This window comes from Narcine bancroftii, chromosome 6 (assembly GCF_036971445.1).
Source record: "Narcine bancroftii isolate sNarBan1 chromosome 6, sNarBan1.hap1, whole genome shotgun sequence".
NCBI classification, from domain to species: Eukaryota; Metazoa; Chordata; class Chondrichthyes; order Torpediniformes; family Narcinidae; genus Narcine; species Narcine bancroftii.
Genome location: NC_091474.1, coordinates 199,372,913 through 199,394,824, shown reverse-complemented (window position 1 = coordinate 199,394,824; position 21,912 = coordinate 199,372,913). Strand labels below are relative to the sequence as shown.

The following is a 21,912-nucleotide window of genomic DNA, read 5'->3' as shown; positions in this document are numbered from 1 at the left end:
GACTCTGTTGGTAACTTTGTGCCGGAAACCGGCGTGGCATAACTCAAGGGATTCAAGCACAACTGTGAGGAACAAATTAGAACAGAGCTTAAACTCCGGCCTGAATGGCTTCGTACACAGAAAACCAGCCGTCCGAGAGAGAGAAAACAAAATACAATGCTGAGATCATGAGACCACTCATGGACAGGTCTTTAATAACAAAATGAAAGCAAAGCAGGTAGCCACCAGCCCTTTTCCAAATACAGCCAGCAAAACAGTACAATGAACAACCCCATTGAAACGGCATCGAGACAAGTTGATGCTTTCAATTCCAATGGGAACTTTTTTGGGGTTACAGTATTTCAAAATGTTGTGGCTGCTAAGTCACAATGACATGTCAGGATCAAACAACACGACCACGTTGTTCACTCACAACATAATGTTGTCGCATGCGATAAAGTAGTAAACAATAAGTATTTCTATTATAACACCAATAAACGACAACGTCACAATGCATTCAATTTTAACTCAAAAGCTGCATGCATTTTAAGTCACCCGGATTTTCAACCAAACTTTATTTCAGATTTTAACATTATCAATCTTCGATAATTATCGACGGAAACTAAGACAATTCTGTCTCATGAATGTTAACTTGCCAATTCATCTTATTTGCAATGTTCCATCTAACCTTCCATTGATCCAGCCATCAATTCGCCCATCAGCCCTTGTTTATACATTTCAGGCCAAAATGAGCTTTATTTGTAATTCGAAACTTTTTGTTGGAATAATATATTTTAAGTTGCTATGTTATTTTTGTTAATTAACTTCATCATGTTCCAATCAACTTGTATTATCATATCCATAAACTTCTGTGTTGGTTCACCAGGAAATGTTTCTCAAAAAATTAGAGCAGCCTCGTTGCCTCCAGTGTGTGCAAATACGTCAGTTCATTTCTTTATGACCCTTGTGCTACCTCCCCAGACCCAGAAAAATATGTGAACCAATATTTTATGTCAGCATTTTGTTGCCAAACCAAAACGGGTGTTTATTTTTTTTTCCCAGTGAACTCGAATACAATTACGGAATCTATGAAGCGGTACTGCCTGACGGTTCTGAAATCAATGAATTTAATAGACAATATCAATATAAGGTTACACATATATGCCCAAGAAGGCGAATTCTGCATGGCTAGTGGAATACAACATATTGACTAAGCAACTTAATCATGCATTTTAATTTGTTAATATATATATGTATATATATATATTTATATAAATATATTTTCCATACCCTTTTTAATGACGGATTGGTCCAATAAACTCATGCCAGTGGTACCCGTGTCATCCAAAGCCTGTTAATATATATATAAAAAAGGACATATCACTATTCAAATTGACTTGATATTAAACAGTCATGTATATAAATCAAGCTCAACCTAAATCGACTATCTGTTATTTCCATTTATATTACCTGTTTGAGGGTTTATTATTCTAAGAAGAAATTACCAGAGGAAATCAAATTCGCGAAAATTACATGTTATCAGAAAATAAGCTGCCTAACATCTGGGACCCAAGCGTCTTTTTTTTTGTTATAGCGGAGAACGAACAGAACAAATACATGAACAAAAGCATATATTTGTAATGTAATCGAATTTAACAATTTACCAGGTGGCGCGTTTTTCCAGTTAAATGCAACCGCGTACATACGAGTGTAATAACATATGTATATTTCATGCATTATACAAGAACGCATATATTCATGATCCATGTTCACTGTAATTGCGCAATACACACATATGGATCTCTCTACACTGTTATTTTTTCCCCCAACGCAAACGTTACTGACCAAAGGAGTGACCAATTAAAATGTTAATTCAGTACTGAAGTAAATATATGCGAGGAGATCTATGAAATTTTATTTATTTATTTATTTCTCAACAGGAACATACATTTCTGCACGAATTGTTAGACAATGAACCTTAAGTTGATCATGTTGGGAAAAACGCACGTCCCCTTGCTTAAATTAGATTCTGAAGAAATTCACTCAGCTAGAGACTAGACTTTGGAAATTACTTTATGCTATATTGACCCATTTAGAACAAGGCAGAACAGTATCTTGCCACATCTTTAATTAAATCGTGATCGTGCAACTGCTAAAGCTTATTATGTGTTCTTGTGTTCAGATGCGTGTGATAATCTGACCCTTAGCGTCAGACGGTTAATACCATACGACACGCACGATTATTTCTTAAATGATTAGCTTTGTTTCTGTTTTAGTTATTTACATCTACATTGGTTAAACAAAATAAGTAATATGTAACCATCTGAGCATTTAACTCCTGTATGTTCATCAAATAATCATAGATGCTTCATGTAATGGCTTTTTACCTGATGTTTTATTCGAATTGCATGTGCGGCATTTAAACCCAATTTGCTTTGGAGAAAAGGCATATTTCACCCACGACAACTGTTGTAACTGAACAAAACCCAGACAGATAAACTTAATCGTTTGTCATACTAATAAAAAACACACACAATCAAGAGTTTAAGAACTTCGAAAAGAGATTCCCTACCCAAAGATCTGGGATATATGAAGAAAATACAGGGTTGTCAGTTTACTATTCCTTTAAACTTCGTGCCAGATTTTCCTTTATCACCATGTACTGCATTTTATTTCACTTTTTAAAAATGTTTGCTTCGCGGTCATAGTCGGTCTATGACTTGTAATATTTCATCAGTTAAAGTATAACCACCAGCAATATTTGATGTTATTACATACAGCCATTAATTGTTTATCAGGATACATTTTAAATCCAGTGCATGTGATTTATTGTTATTTGGCGGAAACAACTTTAACAGAGCGTCGCGATATCCACGTGTCCAAAGGACACGTGTTTTTGTCTGCCAAAGACAATAGACAATGGAATGATAACATGCAAAGTAAAAAGAAATATCTTGGCATCGAATTCAAACAGCTTGAATCACTAATGTTAGCGTTTAATAGTGGAACTAGAAGAATGATCACGCTTGCATTCAATCAGTCATATTTTCTATCACTTAAGATGCGAGCGTTTCCTTCAGGCAATAATTTTGGAAAAATATTTTGAGATGAGCTTTAGAGTAAACCACTTCAGCAAAATGTTCAGGAGAAGTTTGTGTAGCTAATGAGAAAGGTCTACTTTGATTTTCTATCTAATTATCGGCGCCTGCTGGGTTTTGTTGAGGATATTCACGCAGCATGTTGGCAGTTAATAGTCACAGAGAGTATCATAAAGATTTAATTAGAAATGCACGCGGAAATGAGGGAAAAACAACTCACACTTTTAATTACCAGACTCTTTGCTTTAAAGGGATGCGAACAGCAGGATTTTAACAAATTACGAAAGGAAACTCGTGTACGTTTACAAACAGTTGACGGAACGTATCCCCCTTTTGCATTTCGTCTGATTGTTATTGTTTGCGTTCCCTTTTACGCTGCGCCCCTCTCTATTTCAAGTTACCAGCTTTCGAATTGAACAAACTAGGCATGGACCCTTGAATTCATATCGACATATTTTCTAGGTGGGGTCTTAATATTTTATGTCTGCCATTAGCCAGATTCTGGCGGATGTTCGATAAGAGCAAGGTGGTTATAGAAATTTGGGGGTGTGGCAGGTGGGGGATGCGTGACCTACAGTGTTTTCACACATTTCGCGACATCAAATTTCTGCGCTGAACTTGGGCCATGGCTGATTGCAAACAAAAAAATCCACAGGTGATTCGAAAGGCGGGCTACTGTTGTTAAAAACACAACCAACCATTCGTCATATTTAATCCGGCCGTTGTGATTTAAACGAGTCAGCAGTGCAAAAACGTTTGGCAATGTTTGGAGATCTGCATTACTTGACGGGAGATAGAATCTACAGTTCGCTGCTGTCACGCGAGTAGACTTCCCGTACGAACATGCAGTGAAGTGATGTATCCATGTGATTTTAGACCTTGGAGTATTTTTATTAATTGTACATTAATCATCATAGCGAGAAATCTGGTTCACTGTTTGGTCGATATTGCTGGGAGCATATAAAAAGCGGGGCAAGTGATTGATTCAAGTATGTGTTTAAGATCATGGGATGTGGGGTGGGGATAAACAATTAGATCCCGTTCGCTTGAAGCGCCCAATGATCGAAAATTCAACATATCACCATCGTTTTTCACCCTACGGCAAGAAATTCTTATTTGGTTAAAATTCACTTCCCTTTGCTCTTAGTTAAAAAAAACCTGCCGCTCACCTTTAACAACCAGCACGATGCTTATCTTTTAGATGGTATTCGCTGGAAATTTTAATATCGAAATAATAATTGTATTATTTTTAGTGTTTCATTCAATTGGTAATTGACTATAAAAAAAACCCAACTAATCTGTTCTTATAGAAAACTGATGTTTAAAGGAAAAGGATAATATCAACAAAGATATCGAAAATGATCATGGACGATAATAAGGGCGAAATGCATCGTTCGGGCTGATGGTTTAAATGAACCACCAGGTAAACATCAATCACTTTACACTCGTTCCCCCTCCTGGGTAAAATTCTTTTCGTCGAATTATGATTAATTCTGACAGACTTTAGTGTTGTTTTCATTTTCAATTAACCAAATAATTCGTAGTTTGAAGTCGTAACTAGATTTTAGGGTAAAATCATTGTAATGTAAATGTCTTAATTTCGTCAACAAATGCCGACAGAATTCATCATTTTTTTTAAATTTCACAAAATACCGACGTTAGCATTTTTTGCGAGGTTTTTACCGAGGAAGTTCTATTTTATTGTCTTTTTTTCCTTGGGATCGTTCCCACGTAAATAGTGACGAAAATCAAACCAACCACTGAATCCAGTTTAAAAGACGAACACATGAGAAGCCTGTAAAACCTTCCTGAAGAGTCAAAGATAAGAGGACCGCTTAGTGTTTGCTTCATGTTTATCTTTTACTTTTGTTCATTACGCCATGATAATGCAAAATATACTTTGATTTTATTCAGTAACCCATATAAATTCCGTCATATAATTATCTCGGCCCAATATGGGCTTCTGAAGCGAGCCAAGGCGCAGTTTTTTAGTATTCCCTCGTCTAAGATACTGGCATTTCTTCAGTGTGCATAATGAATGTTGTAAAATGACAAGAAGTGTGGTAAAATTACTGGAAATTGAAGACCCAGTCGTTCTTATTTGAAATCGTTTGGCTATATCACATCTTTGTGTGTGTGTGTCTGTGTGTGTGTGTGTGTGTGGTGCGGGCAGTAGAAGTGGAGGTGGGTGGGTAGTGTAGTGGGGGAGGAGTGTTGGCTGCAACAATGTAATACTCCAGACAGGTAAATTGTGCCCGAGTTCTGAATGCAAATGATGAAACAAAGGGCTCATGCTCTTAAGATGTTCATAGAAAGGTTCAAAGCGACCATGGAAACATACTTTCATGTGTACAAGCCTTGATAGTCAGTTATCATGGCATTTCCCAATTCTATATTCCGATTTTATATTTTATTGCAAACTAACGTTTGGATCAACCAGACGCAAACTCTTTGCTCAGAGCATTCAAATTAAACACCATTTATAATGTATCAATGAAAATAGGCACTGCAGTCATTTAAACACCATTGATAATATTAGTTGAAACGTGCAAATACTCTCACGATATGCTTCTTATCATTCAACATGAATTTCATCTTGCTGATGTTTTAAATGATACTAGCATGGATTTACGATGTGTCATTGAATATTATTTAAGTGTAATTTAAATCAAATGAATAGACTTCGAAAAGACGCGATTAAAGTCTTGAACATTTGTACCGAAATAAGCATATTACAAATCTTACTTTGCGTCAGGTAATCACAAATATTTTCATTTCAATTTGTAAAATTCAACGAAATAGTTCAGCAGACAATTTCAGGCTGGTAGGTGTAAACTGTATGTCCACTCTTTCATATCTACGTATGGAGATTTCTCTTTTTAGGTGTATTTTTTTTTGCTAAAAAAGAAAGCCTATGTTTAAACAACGAAAGGGATCCTATTAAGAGCTATTCTTAACACTATCAGATTCAGTATTGTGTCTTTATACTGACATTATCCACAATTCGCTTCTATAATTTGCCAAGATATGTTTTATTTGGAACAATTTAGAGCATGGGAAACGTCGAACAGTACTCCACATGCTTTATGTTTTCGGTGGAATCCTTCTTTTCTTTCTTGTTTCGTAATAAGTCAAAAATACGAACTGTAGTTCAAAATTCCGAATGATCGAAACTCGTAGTTGGTGGTTTTAGGCAGTACATCTGAAGTTTCGTCCATAAAAAAAAGGTGCCAGACTCTTCAATTTACTAGTCATTTTTGCCTGTCAAGTTTAAAAACGGGGGAACTAAATAATACTCTACTAGTCACTGCTTCAAACTGGCGTGGAAGTTAAGAGTTAGTTCCTGTTGATGTGCTAAGGCAGTTGTCTGTTGTAAAATCATTTGGAAACAATTCTGAATTATAGAACAAATATTTAATTTAACTGAACATATAAAATATGAACTGCCATTCTATTCACAATGGGTCGTTTCTGAAGGAAAAAAACCCGAATCCAATTTTACTGTAAACATATTTTGAAAATGAATCAACATGGGAAAATTGGATTATATTACCAGTGTTCTGAAGCTCAGTGCGTATAGAACAAGATATTTATTATCTTGGATTCACGAAGAATCACACTAAAATAATGATGACAGGTCAATCATTATGGTGCAATCCGATTAAGTTTATGACTGACGCCATTCGTCTCGAAATGAAATTTCAAAACAATACGATAAGTATAAAAAGAGTAGCGGGATTTTACGTGGTCCCATAACGGAACTATAATTTTAGATTTTCAAAAAAAAAGTTCTGAAAAAAATAAACGTTTCTAATACAAAAATAATGAATGAATAAACGCGTGGTTAAATCGCTCTGGTGCCTAGATCTAAGCTTGGTTTCACACCACTGTAGTTCCCCCCGCTGAAAAGCGTAGTCGAACACGCGTACCAAACATTTCACGGAGAAGACAGCAATACAATAAGTGTTGTAGCTATCAATAAATCTACATCATCGCCTCATTTGTTCAGACGGTAGCAGCTACCAAGTGAATGAGCTATCGAAGGACAGATGTCCAGAACGACATGAAATTTGTCGCCTGTGAACATTTGGCAGCGATAATATTATTTAAAAAAAAACATAAATGACCACAGAATTCGACATCGGATCTTATTTTGCCACTTCTCCTTCTAAAAATCCCAGTAAAAGTAATTTTTTTTAGGTATTGGGAACAAGATTATGGTTAAGACTGACCCCAATTTAGAGTTAAGCACCTTGGTATAATACTGTTTTTATATTTCGATTATTAATTCAATTAGTTAATGGAAATATGTTTGTTTTATTTGAAAGGAAAATAAAATATTGCATGAATCGAAAGTGCCCAAATTTCAGATTGGCAGATATAATAGAATGGTCAGGCCATTAAAGTTACATAGACTCTGTGACCTAATACTGGAGTGATCCAAATTCAAACATCTTATTCATTCCAAAGATCCATACAATGCTACTGTGATGGTTGCAAACTATGTCTTTGATCAACAGAGATGATCCATAAAGGCATTTATACTCGCATTTACCAAACGCAAATCAATAATTCAATTTGCACAGCCTTCATTGCTATTAAACTCGCCTGAATGATGCTAGACGGAATACAGACAATCGTTAGAGAAAGCAGATTTGCCGACCTTAGCGGCCATATTTGTTTAGGAGATTTTACTTTCTCTCCCCAAACTAAATCTGCATTTGAAATGTGCTTATTTAAAATTATTTAAGAAAAAATCCTCTTCCGATAGTATGTTTCAATTCTGGTACATCATTAATATTTGCATCCATCCCCACTGTTATTCACACACAAATAGACAACCTATTAAGTAAGTACAGAACAGTAACAGGACTGTGTAGTTAATAAGCAGATTTTCATGGAATATGAACCGATGTTCAGGGTCATCTAATAAGTAATTTTCTAACTGTTACCTAATATCGCCCTCCAAATTCCACACCCAGGCACACATAGAGTATTGCCAACGAAATAACGTATATTTCATAAAAATTATCTCTTGAAATCATTGTTAGAACGACCAGACAGTTCCATTCGCCCAATGACTATTAAGTAAGAAAAAGTTGAATAGTTATTTCTTTGCATGGCCAGTCTATACCCTCGCATTTACACACACCACCCCTTAAATGTAGGCATGGCAGAAGTTTTGAAGTTTCTGTCAATGCCTCAAAATCTTCATCTGACCTCATCACATCTAATTGTATAAATACAAGATCATTGTATTTATTTAACTATTAAACCGATTCACCAAAAAAAAGATGACAATTCAAATGGATTAGTTTCACAGAATTGTTTCACGCACATCAGAAAATAATGTTGTAAAGCACCACCATTCATTATGCAACATGATTTGCTCTCTGGAGGGCAGTTCTGATAAGCGATTTTGTGGCCGACAGAATATTTATTTAACAGAATCAAGTTCTGAACTAATAGTAGAAGGTATGCATACTCTCAAGTATATAGGTTCTCAAAAGCTAGCCCTTTATTTGCACCATACACGAAACGTTGTGGATCGCTTTTTTTTACAGGACCAAGACTTTGCCAGACTACATCAATGCTTTCAACAACAAAAAAAAACTTCTCGATCCAAAGTTGTACCAATTAATCTTCTGTTTTATTAAAAAAATAATACGTTTGTGGAGACATTGTTACAGTATTTGTATCTACTAACTAAAAAAAAGTCAACATATTGCATTTGTTTCTTCCTGCTAATATTTGGAATATTACAAATAAAAGATGACAAAATATTTGATGTATTGCTCTAACTTTAAAATCAAACTATCTCCACTCTCGAAATAAATTATCTTTAACTTGACAATGGAAGCGACATAAAGAGTTGCATTTTAATATGGATAGGCTCACCTGGATTTCTTCCATTCCTTGATGGCTGATACTGTGAAGAGATAGACTATCTCCCATTCCAGAATCTAATCCGTGAGCAGAGTGGACAAGCACGTCTGGCCGCCGCACGCCGGGATATTCCCGGCGAGGGTCCAGCCCTGTGATCTGGGGCAGAACCCGGGGCTGATGTAGAAGGCTGGGCTCTGCACCCACGTCCTGCCGCTGCCTTTGTTGCCAGGGATGTTGCTGGGGTTGGTGCAGAGCATTCAGGGAATAGGGATCGTTGACGTGTGTATAAGGATCCTGGCTCTGGTGGTATGGAAGAGGTTGGTAAGGAGGAGGGAAATAAGGTGGTTGGAAGTCCGACGTTGGGGTGTGAGAAAGCGGCGGAGCAGTTGAATAGTGTCCCTGGGAGACCGACCCGAGTTGGGACAGCCTCGAACTGTGGCTGTTAACTCCATCGTGTCGGTCCTGCAAAGAAGAAATCGCAAAACTTAGTCCAAATTTTGTTTAATATGATACATTTCTGATGTACTTTCTACTCACGCAAACATATGGTTGTATGTATGGTGTTTCCAAGAAAAAGTCCTTAAATATTGTCTATTATTAAATAAAATATTTTCTTAAAATGAACAAAGGATGAAACTTTGTCGATTAGAAACAGAACAGACGCAAGCAAAAAGGCATTAAAATGCTAAAAAAAAAAGTCGTGGCAACTGTAACATGGAGGAGAAATAAACTTGAAGTATTAACAGCATCTCATGTATGCCTTTACTTTAGATCTCCAATTCTAGGTATCCTCAACTGGAGTTGCACATTTAGCACAGAAAACTGAGTCTGGTGAGAGACTTCGAAACATTAAATCCAACAAAATCTTTAAATGTAAGTACAATAAAGTCATGCGTTGCATTTATAGGTATGCCATGCAAGGTTAATAGAAGGAAGGAAGAAATGAAGGACCTGTATAATGGACCTTTAAGTTATATTATAATTAATATGAAATGATGTGAAATATGAGTTAATCGCACCACCAACACATAAACGCCCACTCACACATTTTCCACATGCACGTTCACATAGGAAGAAAAATACAGTCATCAATAGATTTTAAAGCGCTCGAAATGTTCAAAGGAAAGAAAAATTAAGGCGATGTCGGAAGGAAATGAGAAATGACGAAAATCACTGAAGGTGAATAATAAAACGGATTCGGGAAAATCGCGTCGATCATAACAGAAGCAAACAGCCTGGATTCGAAGTCGAATGTCAAGTAAACTTCATAGCACATTTAACTAAAACTCAACCTCAAATCGCCAAAAGCTATGGAACGCGGTTGAAAGTTTTAGCCAAGTGACGCGTCCAGCGAAACCCGATTAGATAACAATACAAACAAGAGAGAAAAAGCCTGCAATTATGGACTAAATTACAAAGCCACCGGCGTTTGGGGCGAAATGGGATTGCATCGAGCACTGATCCAACTCACCATAGCTGTGTAAGTGTGGACTAACATCTGTAGCAAATCTGATCACAGACCATCAACCAGAAGGGCAGAGAGACTGCAGGGAGAGACGCCCGATTGCCTGAAGTATCTCCAACACTATATCCATCAAAATCGCTCAAAAAAGGACAAATACTGTAGATTTTTTTAACTCCAGCTTCACAACCAGTGCTCCCCTCTCCAAGGCAAGATGCTGACTGTTCACACCTCTCTCTGCCACTCTACACCGCCCCATAATAATTGATATTCATGACTATTAATATTACACGAATACTTAGAGGAAGAATGGTGGCAAATCGAGCGTGAGGCAGCCAGCCAGCGCTCCTTCACTATTGTAAATGACGTTCATTCAGACGAGAATTACTAGATGTAATCAGACAAGGGGTAGGGGGAGGGGTGATGGTGGTGGTGGTGGTGGGTGTTACTGGTAACACCGTGGCCAGACTTTTGGGCGCAAAAAAAGTTTTGTCGTAATGTAGCCAGACAATCAAACTATCGCAGTCAACTAGTCCAGTCAGATCAGCGAATGGGCTGTCTTAAAGAAACAGACTTAGCTTTGCTCCGTTTAAAACTCTGGGTGCCAAGCGCCTTCTTTAACATAGTCCAGCCTTTCGGGGCGGTTATACGTATATAGTCATTCGCCATGCATTTTTTTTTAACACATTTCATACAGAACTAACAAGAAATAGTACAGTTGCACAGCGCCTTTGTTGAATATTTGTGGAACAATCTCTTTATCGGCTACGGTGGAACCAGAAACAAGTGCAAAGGAGTACCAATGCAGTGCTTTATTCCATTTTGAAGCATCAGATGTTTTGAGCTTCATGTGGAAAGACCCTCAGACCGGATAAATATTGTTATCCCTATAAAATAGCAATAACCAGTTCAAGTAAACAGTGTTAAAAAGCAATGCACAATGTTAGGGAATACCAGCCCTGATAAGATCAAATCCACCTTGCCCCTTTGGCAACCTGAAGTTGATCTTACCAGAGATTCGCTTAAATAAATCAGCTCCGGCATCTTGAATATTTCACAAGACCTGTCACGTGGTACTGCTAAGAAAATTAAAGAGTGAAGCAAATAGCTTAGAAGAAAACAACCCCTTCGTTGGTCGACAGACGAAAGATTGTGATAATAAAGATCATTGCCTGCCTCCGATCTCTTTTCAATAGAGTACGTATTCAAAGTATAAAATTAACTGCTTGGAATTTAGAGGATTCAACACCAATGTGTGTGTGTCTGTGGGGGGGGGGGGGGGGGGGGGGAGGGGGGGGGGTGAGGAGAGTATGGGAGACGCCAGACATTTTGGCAATTTGCTTTTGGAAGAATCTACCGCCAAAAGCTTTCTTTGTTATCAACACCCATGGTCGAAGGCGTTGCAAATCTAGACCTCACGGTCCCTTACGTTATCTCACTTATTTTTTTTTAATAAAGTCCTCCTGTCCTGCCGCCAGCTGTAAAACATTTACAAGGGTTTCTGTAAAGACCCTTGAAGTTTACGGAGCTGATGTAAGCCAGAGGGGCAAGTTTGGGATTTTTTTGGGGGGAGGGGAGTGGAGGCGTGATGCTATGCAATACTTGTTCCGGGTTATTGTCGAACCCGTTGGACTGGCTTGTCTGCTTGAATATTCAACCGCTTTTTTCTGACATCAGTTGCCTTATCTCGTTCCTGAAACCCAACGTATCCCGATAACAACCGTAAAAAAAAAGTTGGAAATGGTCCGCTGGCAGTGAATCTAAAATGTCTCGGAAAATTTCCAAGTGAACCCCTTTTGCGCCCAAGTGCATTACTGTGTTCTACTGATGGTGTACATTTAAGACGGATGGCTAAGTTTTATTTAACATTTTAACTTGGAGTTTACCATTAATATTTTGAGTAATTAGAGCCCAGAATGAATACCACTTTTCAACCGAATTAATTGATAACTTTGCTAGTACCAACAGTTAGGTCAAAGATAAATTGGTATTTACATGAATTATATTATTATTGATAATATAAGTATACTGTTATTTTACATTCAAGGCTAAAATGCTTAAATGCATTTGGTAATCTAATTATGTATGAATCATTAAACAGTTTCGACGTTTCAACTATTTGACATTAAACAAACCAGGAAACATGGTCTAATCCGCACATACCCTTGATAATTAAAACTTTGGGAGATAAAATTACACATAAATCCATTGTCTTTTCGTTACTTGCTTAAAAGAAACTACAGTTTCGTATCCTCTGCAGATTTTGAAAAACAAATCTCATGTTCGATGATTCTGCTCCCTTCTGAAAAGAAGTTAACACCGCTGTCTTCTAATAAAGGGTTGGGTGGGGAAGAAGCGATGGTTACATTAATGTATGCTGTATTGTATTGTAGTTGTGAAGCAAATGACTTGCATTTTGCCAGCTTTCGGTTGATGATTAGCCTGACGAGTACCTTGAGAGCGGAGACATTTGTGGCTCTATGGAGGGCGGCTACCCGCGGTGCCGTTCTAAAGGGTCTGAAAGCAGAACGTTGGCAGCAATTCATCAGCCTGTATAAGCCATTTTCTGGCCTCTATATACATTGTTATCCTATTCATTTAATCCAACAGACCACTCCAGGAACATATTATAAAGCCTATTTTCAAACGCGTGCTATTTGCCTTAACTTTTAGTCAGAGTGAACTCTATAAAAACCAATGACCCCTTTCCGTTTCTTTTGCACAATGGCAATATTTGGACCGCTGCTTCTCAGCACAAATGATATTTATCTCCAGTCTCGTTTTCTTTCCACATTTACACCCGCACTGTTTTACATATGTCACCTTTCTCTGATTCTTTCCCCAAATTGAAGTAGGTCGAGGCGGAAAAGTGCGAACTACAACTTAAAAAAAAACAACCGGCTTCTAGAATTACTTGCTCACTGATCGTGACCTCTCGTAATTCCTAGCCTGACACCGTCTCACTTCGTCGGCTGTGTGCACCAGCTTTGAACACATACGACCTCCTAAGCTGTATCCAAAAATACATTTTATAATTTGGAAGCAATTACATTATAATAACGACCTGATAGCGGAAGGTAACCATCATTTTCAATTTGCTTTTCCAGTAGCAATATCGACGCGCAAAACTCAGTAGCTCATAATAACATTGCCACCTGAACGAAATTTGAACAAAAAAGATGCAATCGTCCATTCGAAATCAAGAATAAACATGTTTTCCTCAACATTTTGTATGTTGTGAAAATATGGAAATTGTCTTTGTAACAGAACGAAGTCTGACGTTTCCGAGAAACAAAAATCTGACGACGTTATTGATAAATGATTCATATCTTAAATGCAGAAAATTGCCAGGCTGGTGTTGGAACATTCAAGGCAGACATAACTCTAAAACCCGATTAATTCACTCGACCATAAAACAGAAAACTATTTCCGTGTTTGCTCACCTCGTAGATGTCCTCGTATTTGACATTTTCCACAAGTTTCCAGAGCATGTTTGCAGTCTGGTCTTTAGAAGATGAGTGCATTCATGTGAAGAGCAGCTGTCTGCTCTCTCTCTCTCTCTCTCTCTCTCTCTCTCTCTCTCTCTCTCTCTCACACACACACACACACACACACACACGCACACACACACACACTCTCTCGCTCCTTCTTCCTTCTCCCTCTCTTTCCCCTTCACACTTTCTTCACTGATGGGTTTAATCCGACGTGAATCGTTGCAGCCCTCTATGACGACACCCCTGCCTCTGTACCAGACAGGCACATTTATTAATTCAACTGTAACATTGAAAGTTCAACTCTAATCCTAAATAATAAACTATAGACGAGGAATTTACTTGTAATGAAAATCCCATCAATGCGGTGGATTTTGAAGTCCTGTAACTGCCTATATATAATGCAAAACATAAAATCTGTCTGTCTGTCGGTTTAGTTTTCTGTTTATATGTCTACGTTTCTGAAACATTTAGAGATAGAATATATGCGTACAGAGTGCAATGGGAGGGCACACCTCCGCCTGCCTCTCCATCAATCTATCTCTCCCATTGGATGCACAGTATCTCAGTTAAACTTGCAATTGGAGTATATTGAATGATTTACTTCTTTCGGTTCGACCCAATTGTTTCTTAGTTTGGCAGAATCTACCACCAGATAAAATTTTAAAAAATTACTATTTAAAACAAAGATCTACCGGGAACATTCGTGTTCTACAGATGAGCTGAATCAATTTAGTGACTTTACATTCTTGACTTTTAGAACATTTATTCATCTATTAATCATTTTGTTATTTAATGAATAAGTAAGCATATTGTCCAAGTAAGTAACAGAATTGATAATCTCTCCCCCCCCCCCCCCCCCCTTTCACGACACTTCCATCACAGCTTTCCAATCAAATAGCCATGCTGCTAAAGACCTGGAATGCGATAGTTTTTTTTTCAAGGGTTGATTTAACAAATATTCAATTCATGGAAGATTGGGGATGATTGGGAATGTATGGTCCTTGTCGCTTTTAATAAATGTAGTCATCGACAGTGGTTTTTGAAAAGATAAACATGGTCGCACACAATCCTGTAACATTCAAGGAGAAAATAATGCATCGGGGATTTATACTGTGCTCTCTATATATTCCTTTATATCCTCTATATTTCCTTTATATCCAGGTTGGAATCAACTTTCTGAAACTTTAATATGATGCAAATTTTACTGTTAAATATGATATAACCGTTGCCCTTTTTATGTTTATTGGTGGCCATGAAAACATTAAACAAAAGTTCACTGAAGCCATTAATCCTGCACATTAATTTTCGTCTTTCTGCTTAGAACAAATGCAAGGTAAACACAGCTTTCTATACGTTATACATTCTGTTCCGATATACAGATTATACATCGGAGGATGTCTGGAAGAATAAGAAACAGATGGTCATACGTAGATAAAAAATGCGCGTACAATTACAAAATCAGTATACTTTAATTGCAAATCATACAGTTGTTGCTCTCTTTCCTTTTAACGATTATAGATTGATATATTGACAGATTAGGGGGGAAAATAGTTAGGTGCAAGGGTGTGTGGGCACAAAGATAGATGGATCGTTAGAGAATGACTCCGTTTACTTTGAACAAGAAACCAAAATTGAAATTGCTAATGCTAATTTGCATTATTAAAAAAAATGTATCGAAACTCAATTTGATTGATTGGTCATGGCTGGCTTGAGAACATTTAACGATGATATGATTTTACTGGAAACGGAGAGGGTATACGAGGCCTGGGGTTATGCCTGATTCCACCTCTCCATCAATAAACCCAGCAGCTGTTTATATCAGCTGATCTTTTTTCACAAAAGAGCGTTTAAATCGAATTGCGCGTTATTATGGAAGTAACCAAGCTATTGCCTGCATCAATGATGCACCCATATCAGGTATGTTTCCTTGTAATCACGAGTATCGAATATACCGAAACAAGGTAATTCTAAATGCAGATCGTGCCTGACAGGGACGAAGCATCGCAGGTCGTCTCCGTTTTTATTAATAAAATTCGGATGCTAATTTTGTTATTTGCGATTAAAACTACAAAATGTATCGAAGGTTAACAATGCAATTTATACATATGGTCTATGACTCTGTGACTCTCTATGTGAATTGACATTAGATACTAATAGGTATACGATAATATTCCAAATATTCGTACGAGTTGTATTTGTCGGTCCCAAAACTTTAATAAACATAAGCACATTTTATTTTATTTTAATAAATGTATGAATTCCCCGTCATTACAAAATTCCTTTAATATTGTAGCAGAATAAAAGAAAATAAAAACTTTAAAATAACTTTTGGGCAATCGCACGATTTGGCATGATAGAAAAAAGCTTCAGACTTTGAAATGATCTGACCAAGACGGACTATTATATTATTATATGTAGTTGTTCTGCCCTCTGTCGGATATTGGATGTTAGGGCGTCATTGGGGTGGGGGGGGGGGGGGGGGGGGGGGGGTGGGGGGGGGGGGGGGAACAGGACGGTGTTCATTGTGCAGGAAAAAGGATTTTTCACTACCCAACCTCTTGGGATAATGAATAAAACGGATATAAATACCAACTTGATCGCGATTTGATGTTTTCCCACTTCAGTCGCTATTTCTGATATTATAGTAGGAGGATCTGGTCCTCGCACTCCAAGTTGTAAACGGTGGAAATATTGACTTGTTTCAGGACGTTTCGAATAAGTGTTTAAACAGATCATTTCAGCTGACAATATTAAAAGAGGATGAACATAATTAGCTTCAAACTGCATAGTAGGAATAACACACGGTGATACCAATAAGTATATTTAATGGATTTATGTAAACACTGAATTACAATCTTATGTAAAGATTGTGTCATTATTCTGGACATTAGTTGAATTTCGAGTGGACAATATCAGGCAAGCTGTTATTAAAGTTTTGTATCTCGTCTTTAAGAATGTTTTAATTAGTCTTACAGTGGAGTGTGTTTTGAAAACCTGGATATTTGACATGCTCTTATCAGCAAAAACAAACCACAATGTTTGAGAAACACAGCAGGTCAATAAGTGTATTTTTTTCTGTAGCGAAGATAAAGATACATAACCAACGTTTTGGGCTTGAGCCCCATCTTGATCTTCGCTACATCAACTGCACTACCTGCTGAGTGCATCCAGCCTTGTGGTTTTTACTTCAATCACGGTGTCTGCAGATCTTCGTGTTTTTATCAGCGTCACATTTGCAAAACGCTGGGCTGGAATATTTCTGGAGGATTGATAACTTAAACGTTGAACTTCCTTTCTCCTCAAGACATTTTAAAGTCGATTTAACGATTCAAATGAGCCCCTTTGTGCACTCGCACATCATTTTACCCCCCCCCCCCCCCAAAAAAAACCCACGAGAAGCTGAAGGCAAGGTCAGGTCAAGCTGCATCCGCAGACAAAAATGGACAGGTTTGCTGTAGGATCTCAGCAGGTCTCTCGCCAACGTTTCTGGTCGAGACTTTTTTAATGACTTCCCTTTTTTTTAATGGATGACTAACAACATCCACGGTCATTTGAGTTTTGAACCCCTATTTAGTTGGATTGTGTTCTGTATTTTTACTTCAATTAATTAGCGTTTGCCCGCAGCCCAGATGAACTGAAACTGGACTTTGATGCCTATTAATTCACAATAGTGCCATCGCGTGGAGTCTGTGTAGAAACACAAGAAACCTTGATTCATCTTTCTGCCCATTTGGTTTTAAAATAATGCACATCGGAATCTTCTAACAAACTTAGCCAATTCGCGCGTCCCCCCCCCCCCCCACCCCACCTGATAGAATTTTAAATTGTTTTACAACGAAGTGAATTAAGCTGGAGCATGATACACAACATCAAACATATGTACAACCTGCACCAGGGCAGCAATGGACCTGCCCGTGAGGCCACTTCAAAACCCATAAAATGTTACAGTACTTCGTCATTGGTCTAACTGTAATATAAGCAGTGGAAATCAATTCTTTATGGTTAATCTTTAATTGTGAAGTTTTGAGTTCAACATTTGTGAAGTCCTCAGTCATTATGTTCATAATAGCCTATGTGAAGGATTCACTATAAATGAAGCTATTGCTTAATCTTCTTTTCACCAAGTCACCTGTCAAACCTATGCCCACTTCTGATGTCATGGTAAGAGTAACTGCATATCATTTTTTGGCAAGGCCAGCATTTATTGCCAATCTTTGTTCAGCATTGATAAGATGGTGGTGATTTTCAGCCTTACTGTATATTGCTGCAGTCCTTCTAATGGAACTCCTCCCACAATGTTATTGGATATTCACAGACTTTTTCAACATCTCACTACAGCAGACTTCACAGATATCTTCACCAAATATACTGCAGCAATTCCTGCATTCTTCAGGACAGCTATCATCATCCCGGTATCCAAGAGGGCGACAATAACAGGCCTCTGATGCAATGACCTCCACCATTATGATATGCTTTGAGCACCTAGTGATGGAACGCATCAAAGCACACCTCCCATTTCAATTTACCTATAGAAGAAACCGTTTGACAGGCTTTGTTGCTTCACTCCATCCTGGCACATCTGGAGAACGATGCTTCATATGCCAGGCTGCTAATGCGATATTCCCTAGAGGCTGGTGGAGTACGACTCAACACCCCTCTCTGTAACTGGATCCTGGACTTCCTATGACTACAGTCTGTCTGGGTTGCTAGCAGAACAATGGGCACTGTCACACTGAGCTCTGGCACACATCAGGGGTCTGTGTGGAGCCCACTCCTCTTGATGCTACTGACCCACAACTGGATCACCAGATCCAGCTCCAATTGGGTCACCAAGTTTGCAGATGACACAAAAGTAACAACGATAAGTTGCACTACAGAGAAGAAGTGGAAAATCTTGTGAAATGGTGCAAGATTAACAATCTGGATCTCAACATGGACAAGACAAAGGAGATGATTGTGGACTTCAGAAAGCCCAGGAATAAGCACCCTCAATGACACATCAACAACTCTGTAGTGGAGAGAGTGGAGTAGAGAATAACAAGTTCCTTGGAGGTCACTTAACTGGTGACATCATGGGCATTCAACATCTCCTCACTTGTCAGGAAGGCACAACAGTGACTTCACTTTATGAGAAGACTGAAGTGGGCAAGCCTACCGGCCACCATTTTATCAACCTTCTGCAGGAGCTCTATCCAGTGTGTCCTGGCCAGCTGCATCAGAGTGTGGTATGGTTGTTGCAGAGAAATGGATCGAAGGTCAATCCACAGGGCAACATGAGTGGCAAAGAGGATTAAAGAAGTCTCCTTCCCTCCCCCCCCCCCCCCCCCCCACTCGATTGACATGATCTACCAGGATCATTGTCTGAAGAGGATGTGCAAAATCATTGAGGACCCTTTCCACCATCCACACAGCATCTTTCAGCTGTTCCTATCAGTTTAATTCTAGCCCCTAAGGCTAGAGCTGGATGAGGTCCTCACCCAGGATGAGACATATAAGGCAATCGAACAACTGAAAAGTGGCAAAGCAGCAGGTCTGGATGGAATCCCCCCAGAGGTCTGGAAGGCTGGTGGCAAAACTCTGCATGTCAAACTGCATGGGTTTTTCAAGCTTTGTTGGGACCAAGGAAATCTGCCTCAGGACCTTCGTGATGCCACCATCATCACCCTGTACAAATCAAAGGCGAGAAATCAGGCTGCTCAAACTACAGGGGAACCACGCTGCTCTCCATTGCAGGCAAAATCTTCTCTAGGATTCTCCTGAATAGAATAATACCTAGTGTCGCCGAGAATATTCTCCCAGAATCACAGTGCAGCTTTCGCGCAAACAGAGGAACTACTCACATGGTCTTTGCCCTCAGACAGCTCCAAGAAAAATGCAGAGAACAAAACAAAGGACTCTACATCACCTTTGTTGACCACACCAAAGCCTTCGACACCGTGAGCAGGAAAGGGCTTTGGCAAATACTAGAGCGCATCGGATGCCCCCCAAAGTTCCTCAACATGGTTATCCAACTGCACGAAAACCAACAAGGTCGGGTCAGATACAGCAATGAGCTCTCTGAACACTTCTCCATTAACAATGGCGTGAAGCAAGGCTGTGTTCTCACACCAACCCTCTTTTCAATCTTCTTCAGCATGATGCTGAACCAAGCCATGAAAGACCTCAACAATGAAGACACTGTTTACATCCGGTACCGCACGGATGGCAGTCTCTTCAATCTGAGGCGCCTGCAATCACACCAAGACACAAGAGAAACTTGTCCGTGAACTACTCTTTGCAGACGATGCCGCTTTAGTTGCCCATTCAGAGCCAGCTCTTCAGCGCTTGACGTCCTGTTTTGCGGAAACTGCCAAAATGTTTGGCCTGGAAGTCAGCCTGAAGAAAACTGAGGTCCTCCATCAGCCAGCTCCCCACCATGACTACCAGCCCCCCCCCCACCCACATCTCCGTCGGGCACACAAAACTCTAAACGGTCAACCAGTTTACCTATCTCGGCTGCATCATTTCATCAGATGCAAGGATCGACAACACGATAGACAACAGACTCACCAAGGCAAATAGCGCCTTTGGAAGACTACACAAAAGGGTCTGGAAAAACAACCAACTGAAAAACCTCACAAAGATAAGTGTATACAGAGCTATTGTCATATCCACACTCCTGTTCGGCTCCGAATCATGGGTCCTCTACCGGCATCACCTACGGCTCCTAGAACGCTTCCACCAGCGTTGTCTCCGCTCCATCCTCAACATTCATTGGAGCGCTTTCATCCCTAACGTCGAAGTACTCGAGATGGCAGAGGCCGACAGCATCGAGTCCACGCTGCTGAAGATCCAGCTGCGCTGGGTGGGTCACGTCTCCAGAATGGAGGACCATCGCCTTCCCAAGATCGTGTTATATGGCGAGCTCTCCACTGGCCACCGTGACAGAGGTGCACCAAAGAAAAGGTACAAGGACTGCCTAAAGAAATCTCTTGGTGCCTGCCACATTGACCACCGCCAGTGGGCTGATATCGCCTCAAACCGTGCATCTTGACGCCTCACAGTTCGGCGGGCAGCAACCTCCTTTGAAGAAGACCGCAGAGCCCACCTCACTGACAAAAGGCAAAGGAGGAAAAACCCAACACCCAACCCCAACCAACCAATTTTCCCCTGCAACCGCTGCAACTGTGTCTGCCTGTCCCGCATCGGACTTGTCAGCCATAAACGAGCCTGCAGCTGATGTGGACATTTACCCCCTCCATAAATCTTTGTCCGCGAAGCCAAGCCAAAGAAGAAAAGAAAAATTCCATTATTAGCAATCCAGTTGTTGCCAGACTGATGCTATATATCAGAATCAGCACCACCAGGCTGAGGAACACCTTCTTCCCACAGGCAGTGAGAATACTGAACAACTAAAGGAACAGATCACACTAATTATCTGAGACTTTCATATGTACAAAACAATATCTGTTTATTTATTTATTTGTATTGATGAAATATTTGTCCTGCATATGTATTGTTTGTCTGTAGGTGTGTTATATCTGGTTAGTGTGTCTGCATGTTTTGCACCAAGGACTTGTACAATCATATGATAATAAACTTGACGACTTGGACAAGGAGTTCCAGGCTTTAGATCCAGAAATTACAATTGAAGGGCAATATATTTATAGGTTAGAATGCCACACAAATTGACAGCTTACTTGCAGGCACTGGTGTGTCTGTGCAATAGCTGCCTGTGTTATTCTTGGTAGTAGTGGTCAGAGTTTTCATTGGTATTACTGGTGTGGCTGAGACAAGCAACTGCTGGGCATATTGTAGATGGTAAACATTATAGCCATGGAATGCTAGTGGGATGGACAATGAATGAATGATGTATTGAAATGGGTCAAGTTTTCTCTTGGATCAAGCTTCTTCAAAGTCATTGGTGCTCATTGAGGCAAGTCAGGTATTCCATCATACTCCGGTGCTTTGCTATTAATGGGAAAGCTATTAAGTGTCTGGTGATGAGTAATTT

At 39.2% G+C, this 21,912-nt stretch overlaps 1 protein-coding gene across 1 annotated transcript in view; it reads right to left on the bottom strand.

Moving 5' to 3' along the window:
• The window catches only part of tfap2b (transcription factor AP-2 beta), a 40,339-nt gene extending 26,249 nt beyond the window's left edge, over positions 1-14,090 (bottom strand). Inside the window, exons 1-3 of the mRNA XM_069887191.1 lie at positions 13,869-14,090; positions 8,976-9,425; positions 1,270-1,330 (exon numbers count right to left, since the gene is read on the bottom strand). Of these exons, the coding sequence (XP_069743292.1) occupies positions 1,270-1,330; positions 8,976-9,425; positions 13,869-13,949 (592 nt within the window). The 5' untranslated portion in view covers positions 13,950-14,090. The remainder of the gene's footprint in view (positions 1-1,269; positions 1,331-8,975; positions 9,426-13,868) is intronic.
• Positions 14,091-21,912: the final 7,822 nt, after the last annotated feature.